The sequence below is a fragment of the Alligator mississippiensis genome, chromosome 2 (genome assembly GCF_030867095.1).
Source record: "Alligator mississippiensis isolate rAllMis1 chromosome 2, rAllMis1, whole genome shotgun sequence".
Classification (NCBI taxonomy): domain Eukaryota; kingdom Metazoa; phylum Chordata; order Crocodylia; family Alligatoridae; genus Alligator; species Alligator mississippiensis.
Window position 1 is genome coordinate 142,708,244 of NC_081825.1, and position 25,045 is coordinate 142,733,288.

General features: G+C 46.1%; 1 protein-coding gene across 6 annotated transcripts in view; it reads left to right on the forward strand.

Moving 5' to 3' along the window:
- The first annotated feature begins 4,713 nt into the window (after nucleotides 1-4,713).
- The window catches only part of FRAS1 (Fraser extracellular matrix complex subunit 1), a 365,258-nt gene continuing 344,926 nt past the window's right edge, over nucleotides 4,714-25,045 (forward strand). For 4 of the 6 annotated variants that reach the window (XM_019498154.2, XM_019498157.2, XM_019498158.2 and 1 more), the window contains exons 1-2: nucleotides 4,730-5,360; nucleotides 14,788-14,819. In XM_019498154.2, coding sequence (XP_019353699.1) covers nucleotides 5,180-5,360; nucleotides 14,788-14,819 — 213 coding nt within the window. In that variant the 5' untranslated portion in view covers nucleotides 4,730-5,179. Of the gene's footprint in view, nucleotides 5,361-14,787; nucleotides 14,820-25,045 lie in introns of all 6 variants that reach the window. The other 2 variants (XM_059722220.1, XM_019498159.2) reach the window with 2 other exon arrangements.

Sequence of the window (25,045 nt, forward strand, 5' to 3'; positions counted from 1 at the left end):
TAGGAACAAATTATCAAATCATTGTGTTAGGTCAGTGACTCAACAAGCTATTGCTGGATCCAATTGGCAGGGTTGGTTCAGGGGCTGGATCCAGCATAGGGTTATCATGTAGTCAGTCCACAGGTGCAATCTTGTATACCAGTTTAGCCCCTGTGTGCTGTCCCAGACCCGTGTGTCAGATCCAGCCATGGCCCATAGGCTTTCTATGTACAAGCCTGAGTGCATACCAGCACAATCCAATGGATTGGCCCATAGGGATCCCCACAGGTCAGGAAATTTGGTGTTGGGGGAGCAATGGCAGCATTAATTGCTGCAGCTCCAGAAGTCGCAGCAATTAATGCTGCCACTGCTTTCCCTTTACCAAATTTCCCACCCTGTAAACTAGATGACAGCCCTGGATTGGGTTGGAGGCAAGTATTACTGCTTTCAAGGGTGCTGCAGGGTGCCACACAATATTAGTACAAACACCTACACATGATGCGAAAAATAAATCCTGAGATTTCAAATAGGAATCCATAGTATCAAAAACTTCCTGACCTGGCTGGAATCTTTCTGAGTTCTTTGCAACAAAAGACCTGCTCTATGATTGTTCTGTAGCCAAAAAATGAGTGAAAGGTAAGAGCGGGTGTTTTCCAAGGATGCCTTAAGTCTAACAATGGGTGTCTTGAGTCGGAAAAGGTTGAGAACTACTGGAGTAGATTCTCATATCTGACACAATGGCACACACATTAAGTAATTCAATTTAACTGAAGTCAAAAGAATTACTGGTATTCTGCTCCTAAGCTAATATGTCATATCAGATTTTAGGTTGTGCCTATGTGTGTGCATGCACATGCATTATATTATTTATATATAATATAAAAATGATAGACTGTAATGGCACACACCTGTGTGTGTGTGCGTGCATGCACATGCCCATGTGTGTGTAGGCAAGATTTTCAAAACCAGTCATTTTGGATACTTAATTATAACACCATCAAAAAACCTGATTTTCACTGTTTGCCAAGCACCTGACCTCTGGAAATCTGAGTGCATTAACATTTCTGAAGTTAGATGGCCAAAAGTTGGGACCTTAACCACCCCACACAAGTTATTAGTAACTTTTGGGGAGAAAAAATCAAGAGGCAGGCATCTTGTAGAATAATATTTATGACAAGATTTAATTAGAATCTGTATTGTAATGTGGATGTACAAAAGGGCTGAATTAAGTTGCACTAGTAGCCTGCAACTGTTGAGTGCTTGTCTCTGCAATATTAACATGCTTTTCATCTTCTTTTCTGAGAATAATACTAAAGCAAAGCATATTCTTTATTCTCTTTTAGTAGTTTCAACAAAGTACTCCTACAGAGTTGAAAATTGTGAACACTATAAACAAAAATCAAAGTGAAAGCAAACCAAAATGACACACAGCTTCAAACTGTTATGGCAAACATTTATTGATGATACCAGATTATTAATTTCAGTCTGTCATTCTTTCATTGGTTGTGGGACCAGAATAAAGTCACCAAAATGTGCAATGTCAAGTGCTCAAAAGCTAGGAAATGCCATTATTAATGTTGCTAAGGCACCAAAATAATCATCCTGAAGGTCTTAAACTCTGCCAAGCAAAAAGAAAAAAGCGTTTGCTATACTCATCCTAAAATAAATGATACTGAAAGAATCTGTATCAGTGATACAGAAGATCAGATTAGGTTGTGAGCCATTATTTGCTAACACTTCAAGTAGTCAGAAGACAATATGGACATGCCTTCAGACTCAATATTGCTCCTCCTGAGGTAATGGCTAACCTTTCATTGCCTTCAGTGGCAGCAAGGTTGTATTGTATTCTGGCATGACAAACTTTAGAATTCTTCACTCTAAGAAATTCCAGTATGCTACAATGCAAAAGCAAAAAACCACTAATCTTTCTCCTCCTACTCAGAAAAAGAAGCAAAAAAACTTTTTTTTTAGGTTCCTATGGAAATCAACAGAATTGACCCACAATCATACTGTAATTAAACAAAATCTGCAATCTACTTCTGTCACTTCAGAAGTCGTTATTTCTGGGAAATTAGGATGGGAAAAACCTCTGGTCATATAGGAATAAATGACAAAAAAAGCCAGATTTCAATGTTTTAGGTGCAATTCAATAATTGGCAAATGCATTTTTTTGTTAATATAGTTTAGTTTTTAAAAAGCTCATTTTCATTTCCTTTTAGCTCGAATTAGCCATGCAAAAAAGCAAGGCAGGATAAGAACATTCCTCACATCATGAGACTAGTTGGGGGTAGGTACTATTCAACCTGAGTAGAGATATTAGAATCTGGCCCAATATAATTAAATCAACATTGGCCATTCCTTTTATATAAAAGAAACAAAGTCATTGGAATTCAGCACTGGCACAGGATCAGTGCCTCCTGCTTTGATAATAAATGTCTTGGATTTGCCCTGACATTTATTTATTCATAAGCAGCAGCAGGAGGCCATGGTCCTGTGACAACGTTCTGTTTCACCTGACATTATTGCTTAAATATATTTAAAGATGAAGTTGCTGAAGTTTTCTCTGGAAAGGCTGCAAATGTAATGGTCATTCTCCTCAAGTCCAAACTGAAACATCAGTAAAGGAAAACCAAGCAGCCTTACAATAAACTCCGGTTGTGCCACTGAATTGTATTTCATTTTTTAAATTATTGTTATTCTTGATGTAGTATGGTATCACAGTCCCTACTCCAGTGCCTTTGTAAACTAAAAAGCTGATCCTGGCACCACATGAATGAGAGAGCCTTTTGTGTCCATGTGTACCCAGACCTGGACACAAGCATGGGCGAACTGAGCACCTGCCTGGAGCCCAGACAGAAAGGGGGGCCCGAAAATGAACAAAAAATTACACTTGCTAAAAAAAGTTTTAATGTTGTGCATATCCAGAATTGGCGATGTTATCAATTGAGAATGAACTATTTAAAGACATTGATATCACAGATGTGATACAGATTTTTACAACAAAAAAATCATGATCTTTGACAAAGGGCGGCCCGATACTGAAAGTTTGTCTGATACAAAAGACTCCACCAGGAGTATAGATATGGTACTGTGTGCACCCCTACTGAATCAGGACTGTAGCTTAAATATTAACAAGGTATAGTGGGCAAGTATTTATCTTAGAGCAGCACCTAGAGTCTCCAACGAAGATCGGAGACTCACTGTCCCAGGCCTGGAACATTCACATAACAGAAGATGGTGCCTGCCTCTAAGCCATGGGTCAGCAATCTCTGCCTGCCACGTGGCCCGCAGAACTGTTGGATCTGGCCTTCTGCAATATTCAGTGGTGTGGGACCAGCTGCAGGCATTCTCCCCATGCTGACATAGAGAAGCACCAGCTGCTGTGGGAACAAGTGGTGGTTGGTGCCCAGGTCCTAATCCCCACCTGCCTCTGCCCAAGGATAGGTCATTCTGTCCCACATCAGGAAAAGGTTGCCTACCCCTAGTCCAGCCTGGGAGGATGAGAAGTGAAGTGATTGCCTGAGGTCACACAGCAGATTAGTGGCAGAACTGGAAACGGAAGACAGCTCTCCTTGACTTCTTGTCCAGTGGATCATGCCACCCCACAACAGGAGCTCATGTGAAACAAATGCTGCTTTATTCTGTATAAGACACTTTGCCACTCCCAGTCTCAGGGCCAGGCCTTGAAAACCTCTTAAACTTGAGTGGGAACAGGATCCAGTCTTTGTCATAGAAGGCTGTCCAAAGCGCCAGTTTTCTCAATGGGAGCTACTAGGTCATAGAGAGATCTCACGACCTCCCCTGGCCTTGGCTCTGTGCAACTTGTTTGGATCCAATCTCAGACAAAAGGCCACACTATAAACTCCAGCAGAATGAATCAGGGGGGGATCAGGTTGCTCTCTCTCTTTGTCATGTGACCTTCTGGAATCCCAGCCAGGCCCTGGGAGTTTCTTTAAAACAGGGGATCCCAGCTTTGGTGTTGCTGATTTTTTTTTTTTCTTCCTTTCCAGGCATGTGGGACTCTAGGATCTCGCTTTACTTCTTGGGGAATTCTTTGTCTTTGCAAATATCCCTTTGCCAAGCCTTTATAATTAACACCCCCTGCCCTCCCCTCCCACTCCAGCTTCTCTCTCCCCAGACCTGCTGCAGGAGCTTTGCCTGTCTGGGAAAAAATATACACTTAAAAGGCAAGTGTGTGTAGGGGGTAATACTTCTCCAGCCATAACCAGTAGCGGTGTGTGTGTGTTGGTGTGTGCAGGGGGCTTAATACTTCTCCAACCACAGCCCAGCCACAATCACAGCCACGAGAGAGAGAGAGAGAGAGAGAGAGAGAGAGTGTGTGTGTGTGGAGTAATACTTTTCCACCCACAACCAGTAGCAATGTGTGTGTAGGGGGTAATGCTTCTTCAACCACAAGCGCTGTTTGTTCCTTTCAGGGGTGTACTTGGTAGCCGTGTTGGTCTGAGACAAAAAGACATACAAAAAACTAGAACTCTTGGTTCCAAATGATACCTTTTATTAGACCAACAAGAAAATGGCAAGAAAATTTTCCTTTTCTGCAAGCTTTTGGGATCAAAGTCCCTTTGTCATTTGTTCCTTTTGCATCTTTTTTAGCGATCGCCTGCACCGAGATCAGCCCAGAGGCAACGCATTGTGTGTGTGTGTGTGTGTGTGTGTGTGTGCATGCGGGAGAGCAGAGCTGCGGCAGCAGCACAAACTTTCCTGGGAGGAGGGGGAGGATCTTCCCTCCCAGCCTCCCCCCTGCCGCGAGCAGTGCGGGAGGGGGGAGGCTGGGAGGCGAGCGGCTGCACCAGGGGCCCAGCCCCTTTCCCAGGCGAAGGAGCCCCTTGTCCGCCCCCAGAGCTGGGCGTCGTGGGCTCGGGAGCGCCGGTCGGAGGACAGAGCGACCTGCCGGGGCGCTGCTGTGGCTCTCGGCCCCTGCAGGCGGCGGGCACCGAGCACGAGGGGACTTGGCCGGGCGGCGAGCCCAGCTGGGGCTGCACAACTTTCAGGGACGGGCTGGTGCTGATCGCAGCCCCTGGCGCCGCTGCACTGGAGGGCGACCGGGGTGGGGGAAGCGGCGTCTCCCTCCCGGGCCCCCCTGACATTTGGTTTCCGATTCGCTGCCGAAGTCTCCGGGACTAGTTGCACCCCCGCAGCTGACCCCAGCCAGGTGGAGCCGGCCGTGCGGGGCGATTGCATGAAGCCGGTGCCTCTCCCCGCAGCGGCGGAGCCGCGGAAGGGGCGGCCGGGGCTGCTCCAGCGGAAGACCCCGGCGGCGGGGCTGGCGGCGCTGCCTCCGGCTATGGCTTGCCTGGGAGCCTGGCTCCGCTTCTCCCTGCTCTGGGCTGCACTGGCAGCGCGGCCACCTCGGGCGGAAGGTGAGTGGCTCCCCCCACCATCATGTGTGGGGTGCTTTGCACGGGATTAACTTCTGGCGGTGGGGGTCGCTCTGCCTTATATCACCGGCGCTATAGCATCAGCGGGGAGGGAGGACCCCTAGGCCGGCCCCTGCGCCCCGCAGCATTGCCCCGGGCCCGGGCCCTGCGCAGGGTGGCTGCCTGGAGACTTCTGCCCCGCTGCGTGAGGGAATGAATGGGCGCGCGTCACAAGGGAGGGAGCGCGCGTCACAATGGCCTGCCAAGCCGGAGCCCGCGTGTGCCTGGGGCAGGGGCTTACAGCGGGGGCCCCGTGTACCGAGTGCTGAGGTCAGGCCAGGTGGCAGAGGGGGAGCAGGGGGCTGGGCTAGGTGACCTCTTGAGGTCCCTTCCAGCCCTACTTTCCCATGATCCTAGAAGAGCCAGGGCTGAGGAGTGCAGGGAGCTGCACCCTCGGGGCAAGGCTGTCTCCTGAGGGCCGGTGGGAAGTGGGTTTGCATGCATAAGCTCTGGGCTGGGCTGGGCTGGCAGGCTGGGCTGGGCTGGCTGGGCTGACCCTCCTCCCTCCACTCTTCCCTCCCTGCCCAGCTGAGGGGTGGTCCTGTGCTGCTTCAGCCACCTGTTGCAGGCAGCTGGGGCCAGCAGCTGTGGTGGGGGATCCAGCTCTGGGGCTAGACTCCGCTTCCTTTGCTGCCACTCATGGCAGCCCTTGCAAGCTGGGAGGTGGCTAGTTCTGGCAAGGTGCTCTGTGGAGGGCCAGCTCATGGTACAGCCACCCCTTCCCACCCGTCTCCCAGTGCTGCCCCCTCACCTTCTGTTTGCTGCCTCTGCAAATGTGCTGAGGATTATGATCCTTCCAGGCAGCAAGAAAAGGGTAGAGGAAGGTTTTGCCATGAAGGAGCAAGCAGGCTGCAGACTTCTTGGCGCCCCAGGTTCATCTGGCTGGAGGGAGGTCTATGGAAAGCACCCCCATGGTTCAGGGGCCCAAGTCCCCTTGCAAGTGCATGACTAGGAGCCTGGAGCTCTTGCCAAGACAGCCTGCTGCTGCTCCCTTGTGGTTTGCCTGTCTTGCAGTCTGCTCCAGTGCCACAGGCATGCTCCAGCTAGCTTTCAAACAGCTAGGTCAGGTACCTGGTGCAGCCTGGCCACCTGATGAAATCAGTAGGCAGCTAAGGAAGTGCTTTTTTGGTAACATAATGCATAATTAACCTGAGGAACTGGCTGTCACAGGATGTGGTGGAGGGTATATAACTTCAAAAAGGGGATTGGAGATTGTATGTGTCACAGGTCCACCCGCCTGCTATTAAATACAATGGTCAGACGTGTAACTTGGCTTAGGACTCTCCGAAAACTAGGGATTGCTGGTGACTTGTTTGGATCCAATCTCAGACAAAAGGCCACACTATAAACTCCAGCAGAGTAGTCTATACACTGCTGGGCTGTGCCTAGTGTAGACACATCCTTAGTGTCTCCCTTGCCCAGGTGTAAAATGGGCATAAGGATATTGACTCTTGTCCCAAGAGTATTCTGGGATAAGCGCGCAATGTTTGAGATGCCTAGATAGATTTTTTTTTGCAGAAGGATCTCAGATTTTAGAAATGTAGGTTTCCCCCCAGTTTCACAGGCTGGGGAGATGGAGGTACAGTGATGCTGAGGGGTACCTTTTCAGAAGAGGCCTCTTGTTTGGGATTTACTTCTAGAAGAGCAGAGCTTTTATTTGACTGCATCTGGAGTTGGGTGGGTTTGTATAAGGAGCTGCAAATACAACCCAGTCTCTTAACATCCAGGGTATATTTTTGTCATGCCCATGATGGCTGCTGAGGAGTGCTTGGTTCCTCTTTATTCTTGCTCAGCATACTCCAGATCCTGGAAATAAGGCAGGGTAGCTGTCTTAAAAACAACCCTCAGTGTTCACCGAGAAGCATGTCCAAGACAGGGAGACGGAGAGTGCTAGAGCACTACGCTGCTCTAAGTCAGCTACATTGCCTCATTCCCAGGATTTGGTATTCTTCAGCTGAAAGCAAGTGGGTGGACGGGATGTTCCTCTTGGTGATAGTCCTAGGCCTGGCCTGGAGATGGTGCTGCCAAATCCCTGTTCTCTTCCTTTATTCACCACATTACACTATCTGCCTTTTATATTGCAATATGTAAACAGTGTGGCTATGACTACATTAGGCTTTTCCCTCTAAAGCAGTAGGACCCAACCTTTTTTGGTAGGTGTGCCATCTGGTAAACATCTCATCCTTCCTGAGTGCCACTCAGGTCCATTTCTCCTGCCCTGTGATCTCTGCCCAATCTGCTGCTATGCTTTCTGTTCCTTGCCCTATCTGCTGGTGTTCTTTGCTCTCTCCCCTACCTGTCATGTGGCATCCACACAGAGGCTGCCTATGCCACTTGCAGCACACGTGCTATGGATTGATCACTTCTGCTCTATAAAGTTTCTAGCTCTTGCTGCCATGGGGACAACTCCACCATTGGTAGCAGTGATAACTGTCCCACTTGGCCATCAGTGCTTTGAGCATGATATCACATCACTCTCCCAGGACAAGTCTTTATAACACTGATGGGAACACCAGCACCTAGTTTAATTTTGCACTCTTCCTATTTGGGGGGAACTGGGTTTGGCAACAGCCAGGAGCTGATAGAGAAGGCCTTAGTGTAGTCGTTTGTCCCAAGTGAAAATTAAGCTAGCTTCTGAGGAAGCAGTTGGAAGGTTTTACTTGGAGGACTCATGGCAGCAGGTGATTGCTGTGAATGAAATTGAGCCAGTGTAATCCAAGTAGTCATTTCTATAGTATTTAAAAAGTGGGACAGAAAATATCATGGGCAGGTAGATTTCAGATGGTGTGCACTGTATGGTGATAGGCCTTTTTGCTCGTGAATTTTAAATTGTTTTTTAGAAAGAGCATGCTGTGTAGATGGGTATGTTCCCTGCATTCTCTCTCTCCTGCTGGCAAAAGCCCCTTTTGTCCTGTACTGCCATTATCAGTGTGGAGTTGGGATGGTATGCATGACAGCAAACACCTGGTGGTATAATCGTCCTATGTAGCTGCCTTCGTCTCCAGTACAGTTCCTTTGCTGTCCCATTGCATGTGGCATTTTGTTTCCTTCTCTGCTATTTAGAGAGGGGAGGATATAAAATCTGGTTGAGTTTTACTTGCTGTGGAAATGGCAGCCTTTGACTTTGTTTTAAATTTAGACCTTAATGCTTCACTGACATAAACATTTAATTTAATTTAATGCTTTTCGGATTATTAGTCAGTAACAATTAACATATGATTACTTCAGTCACTAGGTACATTTTCATAACCTAAATCATGTTAAAAGCTCAAATTTTATTGAAAGTTAATGAGACTTAGTCTCTTAAGTCATGTAGGCATCTCTACAGGCTTTGCCCACTTTATGTAGTTATCTTGGTCAATTATAGCAGTCATGTGTTTTGTTAAAGAGCACCACTGTCCAGTGTAAAATCAAAGAATCAAATATGGGAGGAATTATTTGTGAGTAACCTGCCTTCCCTGAAACCGTCCAAATGGCCTCCCAAGTTTAGGGGATACAACACAAGAGTGCCCAGGCAATAGGCTTGCAATTTCCTTCTAGGGTTGTTCAGTGTGTGAGTGGAAATGTATTCCTTTAGGATTCAAGGCAGCTCTTTCTTTTCAAATGTATTGGGATTTGCAGAAGATTACTCTTCTATAAAACCACTGTGTGAATTGGAATCCTAGGCAAAGTCCATGAACTTGAATTGAAAAATTTGCTGTTCAAGATGTGTTGTATAGATTTTACAGAACAGTTAAGTGACGGTCTCAAGGTCAGGGTGCTTCAGCAGTAAGAAAATTAGCTAAAAAACATAGAAAATCCATCTATGCATATATTCCAGGTCAGTACTAGTGTACCCCATAACTGCCATTACAGTCTGTGGTAAGGTGAAATATGTCCTTGCTTTTAATTCAGACTTTAAGAAACAGGCTTTTGTGTCTTTTATTTGCAGTTATAAAGAGGCAGATCTGATGCTGCTAAATGCAGTCAAACAAATAGGGTGTAGGACTAAGAATTTGGAGAAGTGGGATCTGTCCCCATCTCTACCACTGCCCTACTGTGTCATCTTGGGCAATTTTTTTCACCTTTCTGTGAACCTGTTTCCCCTCCCTTGCCTTGCCTTCTGCTTGCTTAGACTGTAAATTCTTTCTGGGATAGAGACTGTTTCACTGTCTGTGTGTACAGTGGTTAGCACAATGAGATTCAGATTTTGATTACAACCTCTACATACAGGAATATGATATGTTAATTCTTCCTTTTCTATTATCTTTGGCTTTTCAGAACTTTTAGATTTTCAAGAATATCTTACAGTGGCTTAGACATGTTAATTTACTTGTTAGGATGCCAAACTTCCTTTCATTTGAGGTAAGAAGAAAAGCAAGAGCAGTAATCCTATTGCAAGGGTAAAATGGTATTTTCCATCTAATTAAAATGTACTGTTGAGGCAGCATGTGCCACTGGTCTTTTGTTTTAAATCTTGAGGTGTGAATAGATTTTAAGCATTGAAACTATCATTTATCTTTTCATAATTAGAAGAAAAGTAGATAAAATACAATAGAGCCCCATTATATCAACCTCTGTTTTATAATAACCCCCTGCTTTTAACAATCCTGCAATAGGGAGCAATTTTTTCATTATTATGATGCAGCAGATTGACTAGCCCTATTACAGTGAACACTCTCTTTTAATGAAGTTTTCTCCTGGGGCTTCTTTCTAAAGAGATTTTACTGTATTGTAAAGTGAAACCGGAGCAATTCAGGAGAAAGGTGAGGCTCAGTAAAGACTTCTTTAGTGGTTAGTGTTTATAATGATAAAAAGTAAGTTCTCATAATAAGCATATCTCTTGGAGAACTCCATGGGTCTGATTACTAGGTGGAATTAATCGCCCATTACGAGCGGTGCACCAATAGAGATTTTGGGGGCCGATACCGATAGCAGATTTTTAAGGAGGCATATCGGCCAATACCTATCCAACTTCCAATACAGCTGTGCACAGCTGGTAAGTCTGGTGTGGTGGAAGGGACAGAAGAGGCATGGGGGGGTGCAGATCAAGGTCCCTGTGTGAGGGAGGGAGTGGGGCTGAGGCTGGGGCAAGCATCGCCCAGCTGAGGTGGGGCAGGGCATGAGATGGAGCCATGACTCATCCAGGGAGTGCTGGGGGGGGGGTGGGGGCAGCTCTCGCTGCTGCGTGCACCCTGGGAGGGTCCATGGGAGGGGGTGCAGCGTGTGCCCCATATCTACATGGGGTGCAGGCAGGGCGGGATGCAACTGCACATCCGGCAGCATGGAGTGCTGTGTGGAACTGCTGAGTCTGTTGTGGTGGAAGAGGAGGGATATGGGGGTGCAGATCAAAGTGAGGAAGATGTGGAGCTGCGGCCAGGGCAGGGGACACTCAGGATGGAGCTGCGGTTCATCCAGGGGCCGCGGGAAGGGAGGGGAGCAGCTTCTGCCACCGCGCGGGTCTCATTTGGTGGCTCATCTGCTCGTCCAGTGGCTCACACCACTGCTCTCACTGCTTGCCTGGGAGGGTATCAGGGGGCATGTGCTCTGGATCTGCATGGGGCATGGGCAGGGTGGGCTGCAGTTGTGAGCTGGGGTGGCACCAGGGTGGCACCAGGTAAGCCGTGGCAGCAGTGCTGGGAGAGGGCTATGGAGGAGGGCTGTAGCCGCTCTATAGCTCCCCTCCCAGTGCTGTTGCTGCCTGCCCCACACAGATCAGGGGGCACGTGCCCTCCCGGACGAGTGGTGGGAGCTGCTGGATGAGTGGATGAGCCACTGAATGAGCTGTACACAGTGGAAGGAGCTGCCCCCCACTCCCCTTCTCTGCCCCCCGGATGAGCCATGGCTCCATCCTGCACCCTCTCCTGCCCTGCCTGGGCAGTGCCTACCCCAACCCTACACCCTCCTCAGAGTGGGGGCTTTGATCTGCCTCCCCCATGGCCCTCCCTTCCCTTCTACCACAACAGACTTACCAGCTGCACATAGTTCTCCACACTGCCAGCCGTGCTCTTCACTGCCTACATACTGTGCTGTGGCTGCGTGCACGCACAGGCCATTTATTGGCCAAATTATCGACCACTTCAGGCTGATTTCCAATATAGACAATTTTCTTTATATTGGTGCTGATCTGATATCAAACCGATGTATCTTTTGCACCTCTACCCATTACACCTTGCTAAGGGCTTGCAGGAGGTGTAGATGTAATTTTGTAATCTGTCTCCACTACAAGAGTGATATTCACTGAGGACCAGGAAGTATCTTTCTAACTTCTTGAACCCAAGGTAAAGGCCATTTCACATATAGCTCTCAATTTTAAGCAGCTGCTCTAATGTGGCCCCAAGGTTTCTTGTATAATTTCCTCTAATCTGTTTTTAAGGGAAATCCCTTTTCCAGGCATCCAAAATCTGTTAGTCTCATGGGTGGTGCTTCTAGGCAGCTTTCATTGCCTGCTCTTCTCCCCCTTTTATTTTTCAATTTCTTGCGTAGCTTTTCATTTATATTCTTGTCATATCTTCAGTAGACAGATGTGCACAGCTGTTTGAAACCTCCCTCCCAGAAAATAAGGGAACTGTCATTCAACTTGTTCATGATTTCATTTTCCACCTTCTCACTTGATTTATGAAAGTGGAATGTACAAACTGTATCTCACCAATCAATTGCTTGGATAATCTTTCCCTTTCATTATTGTCAATGTCAGTATCAGGGATTTGACTGGGGTATTAATGGGGAGTGAACAATGTGACTGTATCTCAAAATAACCGGGATGCTTGAGTTCTTCAAAATAACTGTGATACAGATGCTACATATATACACACACACAGTGCTATTACTGAGACAGCCTAGATGGAAGAGAGAACTTACTGCAGGATTATCAAAAGAGAAACATGAAATAACACTACTTTGTTAGCTCTCACCCTCAAATAGGTATGATTTTTAATGGGCAACACAGGAACACATCATGGGAAGAATGTGACCCTTCGTATGTAAAATGATTTTTAAGAACTGGAATTTGTACTAGTTTTTTAAAGCAGTCACATTTTTATGCCTTCCCTTCCCTGCCCCTGCCCCTTTACTTTCTTTGGTGGTTTACAGGCATAGATCCTGTCAAGAGTAGTAAGGATTTTTATAAGTGCAAAGAGAAGAAACATTCTTTCTTTTAGTGGACAATTTGTATGCAGTGTATGCTTGCATGTGTAAGGATCAGATTCTTCCTTTGAGTGCATGTGACTTGTTTATTTCAGTGGGAGCCAAGCATGCCAATCCAGGGATGGGAGATGGCTGGAAGCAAGGATAGTTAGACATATGTGAAACCGCATTCTTGCCATCATGCAGTGGAGGAAGAGAGCCAGTCTCATTAGTGCAGAATGGATCATTTCTCAGCTTTCCACATTAATTCAAAATATTCATGTAAGGCAGTGGGGGTTTAGTTTGAGTATGGACCCCAGCATTTGATATCTTCAGAATGTGAGAGGCTATCTGTTATGATATGAGTAGCAATAAAACCAGGACTAACCAGGATAATCCAGACTGATACTTGGAGGGTTAAACTCCCACCTTTATTTTATTGCCAGATGTTAGTAGTTCCCTCTCCAGGTTTTACTGGCTATTGTCTCTACACTTGACCTCAGGCTGAGAAAGAAAACAGGCTGTTTTCTGTAAATTTAATGTCTGTGACATTTCATTAATGATCTGGCAGGTGTACAGCAGAGGCAAATGGACAGATGCAAATGCTCACCCCTTTTTGGAGACCAACTGCAAGACATTCTCAGGCCTCCTCTTTGTCTCTTCATCCTTCATTTCACTGAACAGGGCCCCGTGTCTATATCTTTGCCAGGGCTGAATAGCTTGTGTTGTCAGGCCGCACCAAAACCTCATGTGTTTGTCTTTCATCTGCCAAACAAATGGCCAGTTGTTGGTTTTATATCCCTTCAAACTTACTAGGTATCCAGTTCATTTTTATTTTAATCATCCTTGTGTTACTCAACCTTGTGTTACTGGAATGGTGCCCAACCTTTTGGTCCCACAGATTCGTGGGTTCAAGGTGGTGTGGGGGTGGGAATAATGAGGGCCCAGTCTGGTGCACAGGGCAGGCACAACTGGGGCCCAATCCAGCTGTGTGGCAGCAGCTTGGCCTGGGCCTGATCCAGCTGTGTGGGTCTTGGAAATTTGGTAAGGGGGAAGGGGTGGCAGTGTTAATTGCCACTGTTTTCCCCCACTGATAAATTTACGAACTCATACAGAGTCCCATGGGGATTTGGCCAGTGGGCTGTGGGTTGAGCACTCCTGTAACCTTATGTTACAGAAACAACCTTTTGTTATTTGCTTTTGCTCACCGAGTAGCCTGAGGGGCTGGTTCTAGTGGAGAGAGGAGCAAGTTGTAAGTATGCAGATTTCATGTCTGTGGTGGTGCATGTTAGGAACAAGACTGAAACATGCAAATGTTAGGCAGATTGCTTACATGGCAAACAAGTTTTTTACTATGAATAGATACATATGAAAGTCTCCTTGCTAGAAGGCCAGTCCATTAAAAGGAATAGAACTGTATGGAGTAGCTAGAAGTCTGGAAGACTTTCACCTCAATGGCATTAATTCAGGTTCAAGCCAGAAAGCTTATTGCATTAAGATATTTGGTGGTTAGTGTGAAAGATGCGCAGGTGCCACAGCAAGGGCATCTTGCTGTACAAGAGCCTAGATAAAGAAGCAGAAGGGTGACTGGCGTCAGTGCTGTCTCTAATGAACTGATGTCAAAAATAAACCTTCCAGAGAGGCTCCAGGCTGATTGATCCACTTGCCGGCAGTGTCAGAAGAGTCGTGAAAGAATATCCTGGCATTGGTGCTCACCTACCCCATTCCCATAAAGACTAGTTCCTCCAGATTAGGTTTAAGACCACTGGCTTAAGACCGTGGGTGAAATTTTTATTGCTGCTGCCCATGGTGTACTTGTTCTCTATGTCTGCTCTGCTTAAAGCTATAAACAGAGGCCTTGATGAAGGAAAAAAAAGTTGGCCTGCTCTTCAGTCAGAGAGGTCATGGAAACTCTGGATTCTACTGACCTCTGGAAGAAAAACAAAGGTGTTAGGATGGGATGGGGTCAAAAGTATGGTAAAAGTAAAATAACATGTTCGTAGCACCAGTATCTTCTTTTACATTTTTTTTTTTTGCATGGATATCACTGATGCATCTAAAACCCTCATTGACATTAGTGGGAATTGTGGGTGCCCAAAGAAGGCAAAATCAGTTTCTTTGTAGCCAAAGCCTTGTTTTATGAGTGAGAGGCTTGAGCTATGAAGAAATCAAGAATTATAAGCATGTATTATGTGTATATACTATTTTAAATCACTGATTAGTCACTGAATCTGTTCTAATCCATGTTCTTTTTTTGGTCCTACAGGTGCTTGTGTCTATCAAGGCTCATTGTTTGAGGTAGGTCAACCTTCATGCATTTCACTGGTTCACATGCTTGACTAAAAAGCAGCTGTGAGAGTAAAGCTGAGCCTGAGACTAAGCTACTTTTGTCACTGTCACAGCTTTCAGAGCCTACATGGTGACAAGTCAGGAAGTGACATAGTGGACCCATTGGAATCAGTGGCAAAGTTCCTATTGAGTTCACTGAGGTTAAGATTTTACCATGGGCATTGTCAACCAAACCACACTACAGCTGAGCAAGATGGGAAACAGATTTCATTTTCAATTTGGCCAGTGCGTGGGAGAGGGATGAGAGGCTTTAAATTTTGAACAGTGTGATTGAGGAATGTGCAGTAAAAGACAACTGGTATCTTCCAAGATCCTTCTCTGATTACTGAATGTATCTTGGTCTTCTACACTCCCTATGTGCTGATCATCACTTTTCTATCAGCAAATGTAATATTTATTTAGAAACTATTTGTTGTGACTTGTCCTTTTTAAAACTAAAAATGTGTCTTTGGCTGTGGCAACCACAGTTCCCACTGCTCCATCTTTAATGTGTTGTTATTGTAATTGCAAACAGCCATTCTTAATTATTGGGCAGATATCTGAGGCAGGCATTGTAGGCAGATAATTCTCCATATAACACTTGCCTGCCTCTCTTTGGTACTTGGGAGGTTAAAAAAAACTGACAAGCTTCTTGCCCTCTGAAGCTTACATATGTACCTGCTATCACACACTGAAATTATACAGTGATTTGTTGTCATAGGACCTAAAGGTGTGTGCACCATGCTTATTTATGGGAGATTGGATTTATATGCTTTATTTCCTTAAAACTTCCCAGCAAACTTGCTTGCAGTCTATTTGGTATGGTATAACTTTAATACAACTATAGGAGTTGGATTCTTTTTGCCTTCCAACCTTGATGTTGCCCCTTTAAAGTTTTCCTGCACAAAGGAAGAAATGGAATGGAATTGATTTACATCATAGCATCATTGGTGGATAGCTTGGTGAAAAGCTGAAGCAGATTGCCTGCATTTGTTCCCATTAATAATGTACTACAGAGCATCACAGTATTTTAAAGGCTATTGAAAAGTCTGTCTACACTCCATCAACTTTAATAAATTGTGTGGCAGATCATTCTCTTCTATGCATTTTGGTTCAATCAGGACTGTAATATAATAGACCTAAAGGGATAGGAAACGGGATGTTCATCTAAGTCGCCACAAGTAGTTGACATATGTGCAATATTTACAAATCTCTCTTCAGCTTAGTATTGTTGACTAGATGTAGTTGATGTGAACACAGAATCATTGAAAGGCTTTATTTATTTATTTATATTATTAGAAATTAAGGGCCAGTTGCAAATAACCTTGCTTTCATTGAGTAGTATCTTACTCTCTGGGCACGTCTAGATGAGCACTTTAATGGACAATTGCCTCTTCTACTGTGCATTAAAGCATTGTGGCAAAAACAGTATTAACACACTAATGTGCAGAAGAATTAGTCTTCTGCGCATTAAATATCACGAAAAAGGTGTTTGCTTTTGCTACTGCTCATTAGAGCAGCCTAATGTGCCTTTATGTAGTACCTCATGTTAGAGGTACTAAACATAATGTGCAGTAGCAAAAGTGCATTAATGAACATGTACACGTGCCCTCTGAGTACTCCCATTGAAGTCAACACATTGAGTCAGGTTTACTCAGTGTGAGTAAGTGTATGCGAGCCTTCAGCTGAGAGTCTTTTGCTAATTTTCTGGCTGTTTTCTATGTAAACTGATAGTGAGGGGATGGATGTCCCTCCACCAAATTTTTCAGTTAGCTTGATGGATTTTCCAGATGAGGTCTTTGTTTTCCCTGTCATTTAATCTGAATGAGTAATACAGTTCTAGACAATACCATTTCAGGCATCAGAAAAATATACGGTGTATATATATCAAGTTAGATTTAATATTTTTAGAAATATCATAGTAGTTACCAAAGTTAAAGGAATACTCTGTGTCTGCTCTGGCTATGCTTTCCCTATGGTATAAGGACAGAGAGATGAATAAAAGTAAACCTGTACAGTGACATCTGTACTGTTATTAGGAGACTATATTTGTTCTGGTACTGATTTTCTTAGCTGTACAACAGCCTTTACTTTCAATAGAATTAAAATCTTGCATGATATTAATGCATGTATACGGCTCAATTTTTAAATGTAGTAATCTTAAGTCATTCAGACTTAACAGTTTTTAGAATGGCTAGATCTCTTGTGTATGTGCAGTATCTGGTATTAACTGTAGTGCTTCTGTTGTTTGAATAACAATTGATGTGGGGACCTTGCATAAGTCTTGGAGAATTCCCTTAATTTTGTATGTGCAAATATGTCCAACTGTCAGGTTGGTCATCTTCTGGGAAAAACAAAACTGTGGCCTCCAGATCCAAAGGATGAACCTTTCCAACTTGAACTAATGCATCGTACAAACTTGTAAAGGATGAAATATAGCAAATGGATTAATTATGGAACAGACACATGGGGATATGTACAGCATGCTAACCAGCATCTTAGATAAATTCTCAGCCATAATGCTGCATTTCCATAGTTTTTTGAATTCTTATTTTTAATGAGAAAATAGGAACTGTGCATGTAGAGGAATTTAGCAGCTAAAGATGAAAAAGACCTGTTGGGTTATTCTCTTAGATTGCTCCATCCAGTTAGACAAACATCAGTTTGAATATGTGTGCTAATGTTCACACATTCCATTAAAAGAACCAGTTATGGCCAATTAGTTAGTTGAAGCCATGTATCAATCAGCTGGCTTGCAGACACTTAGTCATCATTTGGCTATAGAACTCATATTATCTTCACAGCAGGCAAATGCCATGAAAAGGTCAGCTTTTTTGGAGGAAAAAAAATCTTTTCCATCTGTTGTCATCTTTATTTTGTGGAGAAGATTGTAGCCAAGGTAGAGACATTACATTTGAATTGGATGGGAGTTCAAAACCAGAGAAATGAAGAGGGGAAAAGTTTAAGAAAAAAACAATGAAGAGGTATAGGTTCCAATCCTCACAAGACCTTGAGTGCCCTGAACAGTCACTTGTTTGGTTAAAATGAGGATGCTCAGTGTAACATAGAAGGGATTCAACATCACTCAGCATCAGACCCCCAGAAATCATAGTCATAGATTCTAGAAAAGTAGGGTTGGAAGGGACCTCAGGAGGTTATTTAGGCACAATCATCTGTGTCTGAACTATCCTAGACAAACATGTTGCAGTGCTTCATGTTTGAGCATTGTCTGTGACTCCTTTAATTACATGTATTCAAGGGAGATTTTCAAAGGCACCAAAAGACAAGTAGGTACCATATGCCCATTGATCCCCATTGGAGCCAGGCATCTAGCCACCATTTCTGCCTCTGTTAAAAACCTTCCCTTCCTCCATGGTTCAGTGGGGCATTTTACCACAGGCTTAACTTTTAAATATGTGACTATTCTGTTTGAAATCAATGGCCACATCCAGATGAACACACATGAGCAGTATGTCGCACCACAGACCTGTGTGCAGTGCCATTCACTGCACATACAGCGATTCCCTGTACTACTACCTTGTGATGCTGGGGGGAGGGGAGGTTGACCCTGGGAGATCCCAGAGTAAAAAAAAACACCACCTAAAAAAAGTGGGTTGGCGCATGTGGCAGCAGTGCCTGCCACCCAAAACCAGAGCCTGGCTGGCTGGAGCCATGCTCCAGTTGCTGGCCTGGCTCCCAGCTGCAGGATCACTGCAGCTCCTTGAGACCCCCAGGTTAGGCTGTGGGTCTAGCACAGTTGCTGGTTCCTGCCTCCCCTACCCCACCCGGGGCAACCTGCCCTGCATGAGAGCATGCATAGCACAGGCGTTCCCCAGGGACGTGCCACTGCTACTTGTCCTCAGGGAAACTAATGCCCACGCTTGTCTGGATGTGGCCAATGGGGCCATTCTTGTGAATAAAGTTAAATGTGTGCTGAAATGCTTTGCTGAATTGGACCATTACAGTTTTTGGAAGTATTAGAATTTTTTATGAGAGATTATCTTGAAGTTGCTTTGATTAAAAGGAAACACTTCAGTGAAAAATGTCACACTTTTTGTTCAGCTTGAGTACCGGGCATGTAGTTTTATTCAGTAGTGTATGGGTAATGAAAATGTCACTGTGAAGAAAATGAAGCACTTTCAGCATTGTACTTGTGTTGGGGTTTTCTACTTACAACCAGGTCAAGCTGTACCCTAGCAAGAAATACAGCACCTATCATTGCTGACTGAGAGGGGAATATAAGGGGGAGGAAGACACATTACAAACTGTTACTCTGGATTGCTTCAGATTTTTGATTAATTTAAAAACCGTGATATTTGTTTGTTGCCAGTGAGCATCCAAGGCACTTTCCAAACACCGATGGGGGCAAGAGTGACTTGGACGTGTCAGTGCTCTCAAAAACAAATATAATACAGAACAGTAACTTTTCCCTGAAGAACTAAGATAGCTCCTGCAATTGCATCAACATACACAGAACCCTGTGCACACATTCAGCCTGCGGCTGGTATCCCATGTTTCCTCACAGGGCCAAGGGCCCAGTCATAAAGCCCTCCCTTAACACTATGAAGGCTCTGCATAGAAGCAGAGTTCAGCCCATTGCAGGATTGAGATCTAAATCCCATCCCCCTGCCTAGCCTCAACATCTTCCACACATTGCTCTCCCTTGTCTGTCCTGTGATTCAGTTTCCAAATGTCCTTCCACAGTTCACTCCAGCTCTTACCCTCCTGCAAAGCAGCTCACTCATGGGATAAATAAAATGAAACAGAAAAAGTAGATGACTTAGCAAGTTTCTTGTAGGCACTGGAATAAGTGGGTCTTCAGGAGACACTTAAGGAAATACATTATAGAGAAATTGATTATCTTATGCTACTGTACTTGCTTCCTAAGCACCTAGGGCTGTATGCTGTAGTAACTGCTGAAAAGTGAAATGCTATGCAGAGAAAGCATCCTGTGAGTCTCCCATGGGAAATCAAGGAAAAGTCTAATTATATTATTTCCTTCAGAGAAAGATCTCTCCAAACCTGGGAAATCTCAAAGAAAATAGAAATTGTAAGCCATTTCCATACCAATCTTTTTAATTAATGGAACCTTTTCAGTCTTTTTATGTCTTTAAAGCATAGGCTTACATTAAGGACAGTGTATAGGGAGAGGCTGCTCTCATTCATTCATTTACCCACTGGCTACTACCAACTGGATGCTCTGCATTATATCGTTATGACCTTTTGTACAAATAAAAAATATTTGCCACTTTAAGGTGTAAGCATTAATCAGTACATGTAATGTTCCCAAAAGGTTGGTGAAACCCCCATTTTGTAGTTTGGGTGGAGAGGCAGACATGAAATGACTCTGTAGGTCACAGTGGGGTGTGCTTTACTGCAGAGTTGATGCAATAAAGCATCACTGTCTACACACTATTAGGTCCAAGTAAACTAATTAACTCCATTGTAGGATAATACTGCCCAACACAAGTACTATCATATGGCAGATTTTAGTACACTACAGCACATGTGTAGACGATGACTGGAGCTGCACTGGAAAAGTCCACAAGGCTGGGCTCAGGTTCAGATTTGCCCTTCGCCCCTGGAGCATGGAGGGGTGCTCCAGTGCAGCTCTACTGGAGACCTGCAGCCATATGTAGAAGAAAAAAACATTCCCTGTCAGAAAAGTGGTTCCTACTGGGCCTTGTCCATCCAAGCCTTTTTTCGTGGGAAGGGGAAACTCCTACCGAAGTGAGGTCTGTAAGTAATGAAACTTATATAATAATACCCCGATAACTCACATATTCATAAACCCTCTCTAGTCAGTGTTATAACTACATTTCTTGGTCTAATACAGACAGCAGATGCAGTTAGAGTTATATAAATAAACTTTTTGGGATTCCCCAAGTAACAGACCTAACAGATCTGAAACCCCAAGATGAAGAGAAGTTCAGTCTTACCCCCTTATTGACACTCCCAGAGATCCCTATTAGGTCCTGACAAGTAAAGATTGGTCACCTATAGTCTGATGACTTTCATCCTGGTGTAGATCTGGAGCAACTCTTCTGGAGTCAGTGCAAATGGTCTTATGATTGAGACACTGGATTGGGATTCAGGAGGTCAGAGCTCTGTGCCTTTGTCAGTCTTTCTGTGCAGGGATGGGTCCAGGGCGGTGGTTGGGGGTGCAGTCACATCCCCCTTTGATTCCTGCTCTGCTGAAAGTTTAAAAAACCCTGCCTGGCAGTGACAGCAGCATTTCTATTCAGGTGGAGCTGAGGGAGTCTATTGACTTCATGGATCATTTTTGTCTACTTGATTTTTGCCAGTCTTTTCACTCTAGATGTTAACAACCCTTGATCTTCCTCTAATCAACTATCCTTTCTTCTACATCTATCCTGTCTGTTATCTACTTCTGGCAATGTTTCTTTGCACAGACAGTTCTGTCAGTGGCTTGGCTGGGAGTAGGTAACGACTGTACACCCTTCCCCTCCCACCAGGTGCCTGCCACACCCTGGAGCTGGCAGTCAGTCCCCCATGGACTGTTATATTTATTTAGCTTGGATCATACTGAATAAAATAACCCTAGGCCCCTAGCGTATTAGTAAAGCTGCTAGTTTCTTTTTAAGTGGAGAAAAATATGCATTGCATTATGGGATGATTCACCCCACCACTTGCACTCCCCTTTTTTCAAACTCCTAGGTCTGCCCATGTTCCTGTGTGTGAAACTAGGTTTGTTCTTACACTGTTTCTTTCTTTTCTTCTTGGTTCTTGAGCTCTGTTTGCCTGTTATTTTTTGTCGCTCTTGGTGATGTTGCTGCCTGGTCTTTCAGGTGAATTCAAGCAGCATCCATGGTGGGAGCTTGGTCTATCAGTAGCTTCTTGCAGTGCACTATAAACTGGTGCCTTCACGTGCTGCTCTGCCTGGAGGTGAAGGATTGCTGACCTGCAGGGATCCGGGTTTTCTGTTTCCCATGGAAAAACGGAGAAAACCACAGATTCCCTGTTTTTATTGGAGAAAACACAGATTTCTCTTTTTAGCAGAGAAATCCGCGGTTATTCTCCGCTTTTGCAAAGAGCTCTTGCAAGCTGGCACAGCTCCAGCCTGCAAGAGCCGATTGCAAAAAGGGCGGGGAAACCCCCAGCCCTGCCTGGAGGGGGAGGGAGAGGGGGAAGAGAGGGGCCTGAGCCTCTTGAGGCAGCCAAGGCTGGGCTCAGGTTCAGATTCGCCCTTCGCCCCTGGAGCATGGAGGTAAGTGGGGCTGTGGGGCAGGGCTGGGGAAGATGGTTGGGGCTGAGGGAGTGGGGGCTGCTGCTGGCCAGAGGCGGTACATCGCAGCTGGGAGCAGGGCCAGGCGGTGAGAACAGGGTTGCCCCTTTGCTCAGGGGCTTTGCGGGCAAGCAATGTGGGGTGCAGTGTGGCGATGCCCGCCATGTGCGGGCCACACACATGCTGCCCAGCCACCTGCCCAGGGGAAGGGGAGAGAGAAGCTGGCATGTGGCTGGAGCACAGTTAAGTGGCCAGCTCTGCAGCCACAGTGAGGGATGGGGGCACGGGAGGAGGGCGGGGGCGTGGGCTCACACGTGGCAGTCGCTGCCACTTACCTGGAGGGCCGTGACAGCCGCTGCCTACAAAACCTCCCGCTGCCTCCATGGAGCTGTGCCCGGAGCTATCCAGCCAGCCACTGGGCAGTGTGTTGGTGGCCGGGTGGCATGCAGCCATCTCCACCACCACTCTGCACAGCGCCACTGCCACCAGCCACACACCTCCAGGCATGGCTCTGTGGTGCCAGCGGGAGGTTTTGTAGGCAGTGGCCATCACCGCCATCATGGGCGGCCACTGCCGCTTATCTGTGGGGCCGCCTATACCAGCGGTGACTGCTGCTGCGTACAAAACCTCCTGCTGCTGCCACAGAGCCATGCCTGGAGGTGTGGGGCCAGCAGCAGCAGCACGGCGTGGGGTGGTGGTGGAGCTGGGAATGGCTGCATGCCCCTCAGCCACCACCACCACCCCATGTGGCACTGCTGCCACCGGCCATACAGGTCCAAGCACGGCTCTGCAGTGGCAGCAGGAGGTTTTGTATGCAGCAGCAGTCACCCCTGGCACAGGCGACCCCGCAGATAAGCGGCAGCCAGTGGCAGCGGCGCAGCGCGGGGTGGTGGTGGGGATGGCTGTGTGCCGCCCGGCCACCACCACACTGCTGCTGCTGCCCAGCAGCTGGCTGCACAGCTCCGGGCCCAGCTCCGCGGCGGCAGTGGGAGGTTTTGTAGACAACGGCTGTCACAGCCCTCCAGGTAAGTGGCAGTGGCCGCCGCGTGCGAGCCCAAGCCCCCCCTCCCCTGGTGCGCCTCCCTCGCTGTAGCTGCTGAGCTAGCCATGGAGCTGTGCTCCCGCTACATGCCAGCTTCCCTCTCCCCCTCCCCTGGGCAGGCGGCTGGGTGGCATGGTGGGCACCACCAAACTGTGCCCCGCATCTCTTGCCCACAAAGCCCTGCCCCCCCCCCCCCCCGAGGGACTTTCCCGCCCTCACCCCCTGGCCCTGCTCCCAGCTGCGATGTGCTGGGGCCAGCAGCACCCCCACACTCCATCAGCCCCCAGCCATCTTCCCCAGCCCTGCCCCACAGCCCCCCAAGCCTCACTTACCTCTAGGATCCATGGGCGAAGGGCATGGCTTTGTGGTGGCAGCGCTTGCCTGCAAAGCGCCCCCAGCCTGCATGCAGCCGCCACCACCCCGCACTGCTGCGGAGCCGTGCAGCTGGTTGTGGGGCATACTGCTGCATGCAAGTCCCCCGTTTCACCCCCCCAGCTGGGTGGCACATATGTGACCCACAGAGTGGTACCCCCGCCCTCACCCTCTGGCCCTGCTTCTGGGAGCAGGCACAGAGGCACACTTCGCTTCTTTATCTACCCCCCCAGCACCTTCGCTTTCCCCTTCTCTGCTCTGCCCCTTCCCCCCACACACTTACCTGCTGGGATGGGTGTCAGTGTCTGTGTCTGCATGTCTGTGGATATGGGGGGCTGTTGTGAGGGGCATCAGGAGGTCTGTTGAGACTGTTGGGCGGGAGTGCGGGGCACCAGCAGCACTGGTAGGGGATGTGGGGGGCCTTTAAATTTTATCACAGATTTTGGGTTTTTAATCAGAGAATTTGCAATTTTTAATCAGAGAAGACCAGGATCCCTGCTGATCTGTGAAGGAGCATTGCTGCACCCAAATGGTGCATATTTGTGCTACATGGCCGAATTTGGCAAGAGGGACTGTGGACTGGCACACGAGTTACTGGGAGTCCTTGGGTTTCCCCATGATGTGTCTTGCAATAAAACCCTTTGATGTCTGTCTATTGTATGTGCTTATTTCTCCATCCTCACCAGCAAAACTTTGTAGCACAGATGGAATATTTCCAATTAGGACAGCAATACTGCTTAGAAAGCAAAGTTCATGTAGTCCTTTCAGTTAAACTGCTGTAACATTTTTGCAGCACAGAGAATTCTTTAGAAGAGCAGGGGACAACATGCATTAGATGTATTAGTTTGCATTTTCTGCCCATCACACCCTGTGGGTACTGGTTTATTTTATTCATCTGTTGCGGGATGAAGACAGGTTTGATGTCTGGAATTTTGCTGATGCTTCTTCTGACACTGTAATCAAGAGGAAAGGGAAGGAAGCTGGACAGGTAGAATGCAGAGCTGGTTTTAGGAAGAACAGGAAGAGACACACTGTACCTGTTTTAGAAGATGGTAAACCGTTTATGGATGTAGTAGGTGGGAAACTGACATTAATTATCTGAGGATGATGAAACTGAGAGCTGAAGCAGCCATTGGCATAGAACAGTTTAAAAATTAATGAAAAAGTAAAGGACAGATTTAGATGTAAAACATGTTCCAAATACATTTTAATTGATTTTTCTTAATTTATGAGAAATTAGAATAGAAATTCCAAGTACTTGCAAATGTTTGACATTTCCATTCTAAACTCTCATGAATAAAGAATGAAACTAAATAAAACTGTATTTTTAGAGCCCTCTTGTTTTGTATAATTTGGAATCCATTTCAGTCCTAAACTTGTATTGCCATTTGTTTCTAATGAAACCAAGGGAAAATGCTGGACATCATATTATAGCATTGATTGCCATTAAAAACAGAGTAGATGTATCTACTGAAATGCATCTAAAATATCAGTCTTTGTTATATTTCACTGCATAGCATAGCTCTCATTTGGATT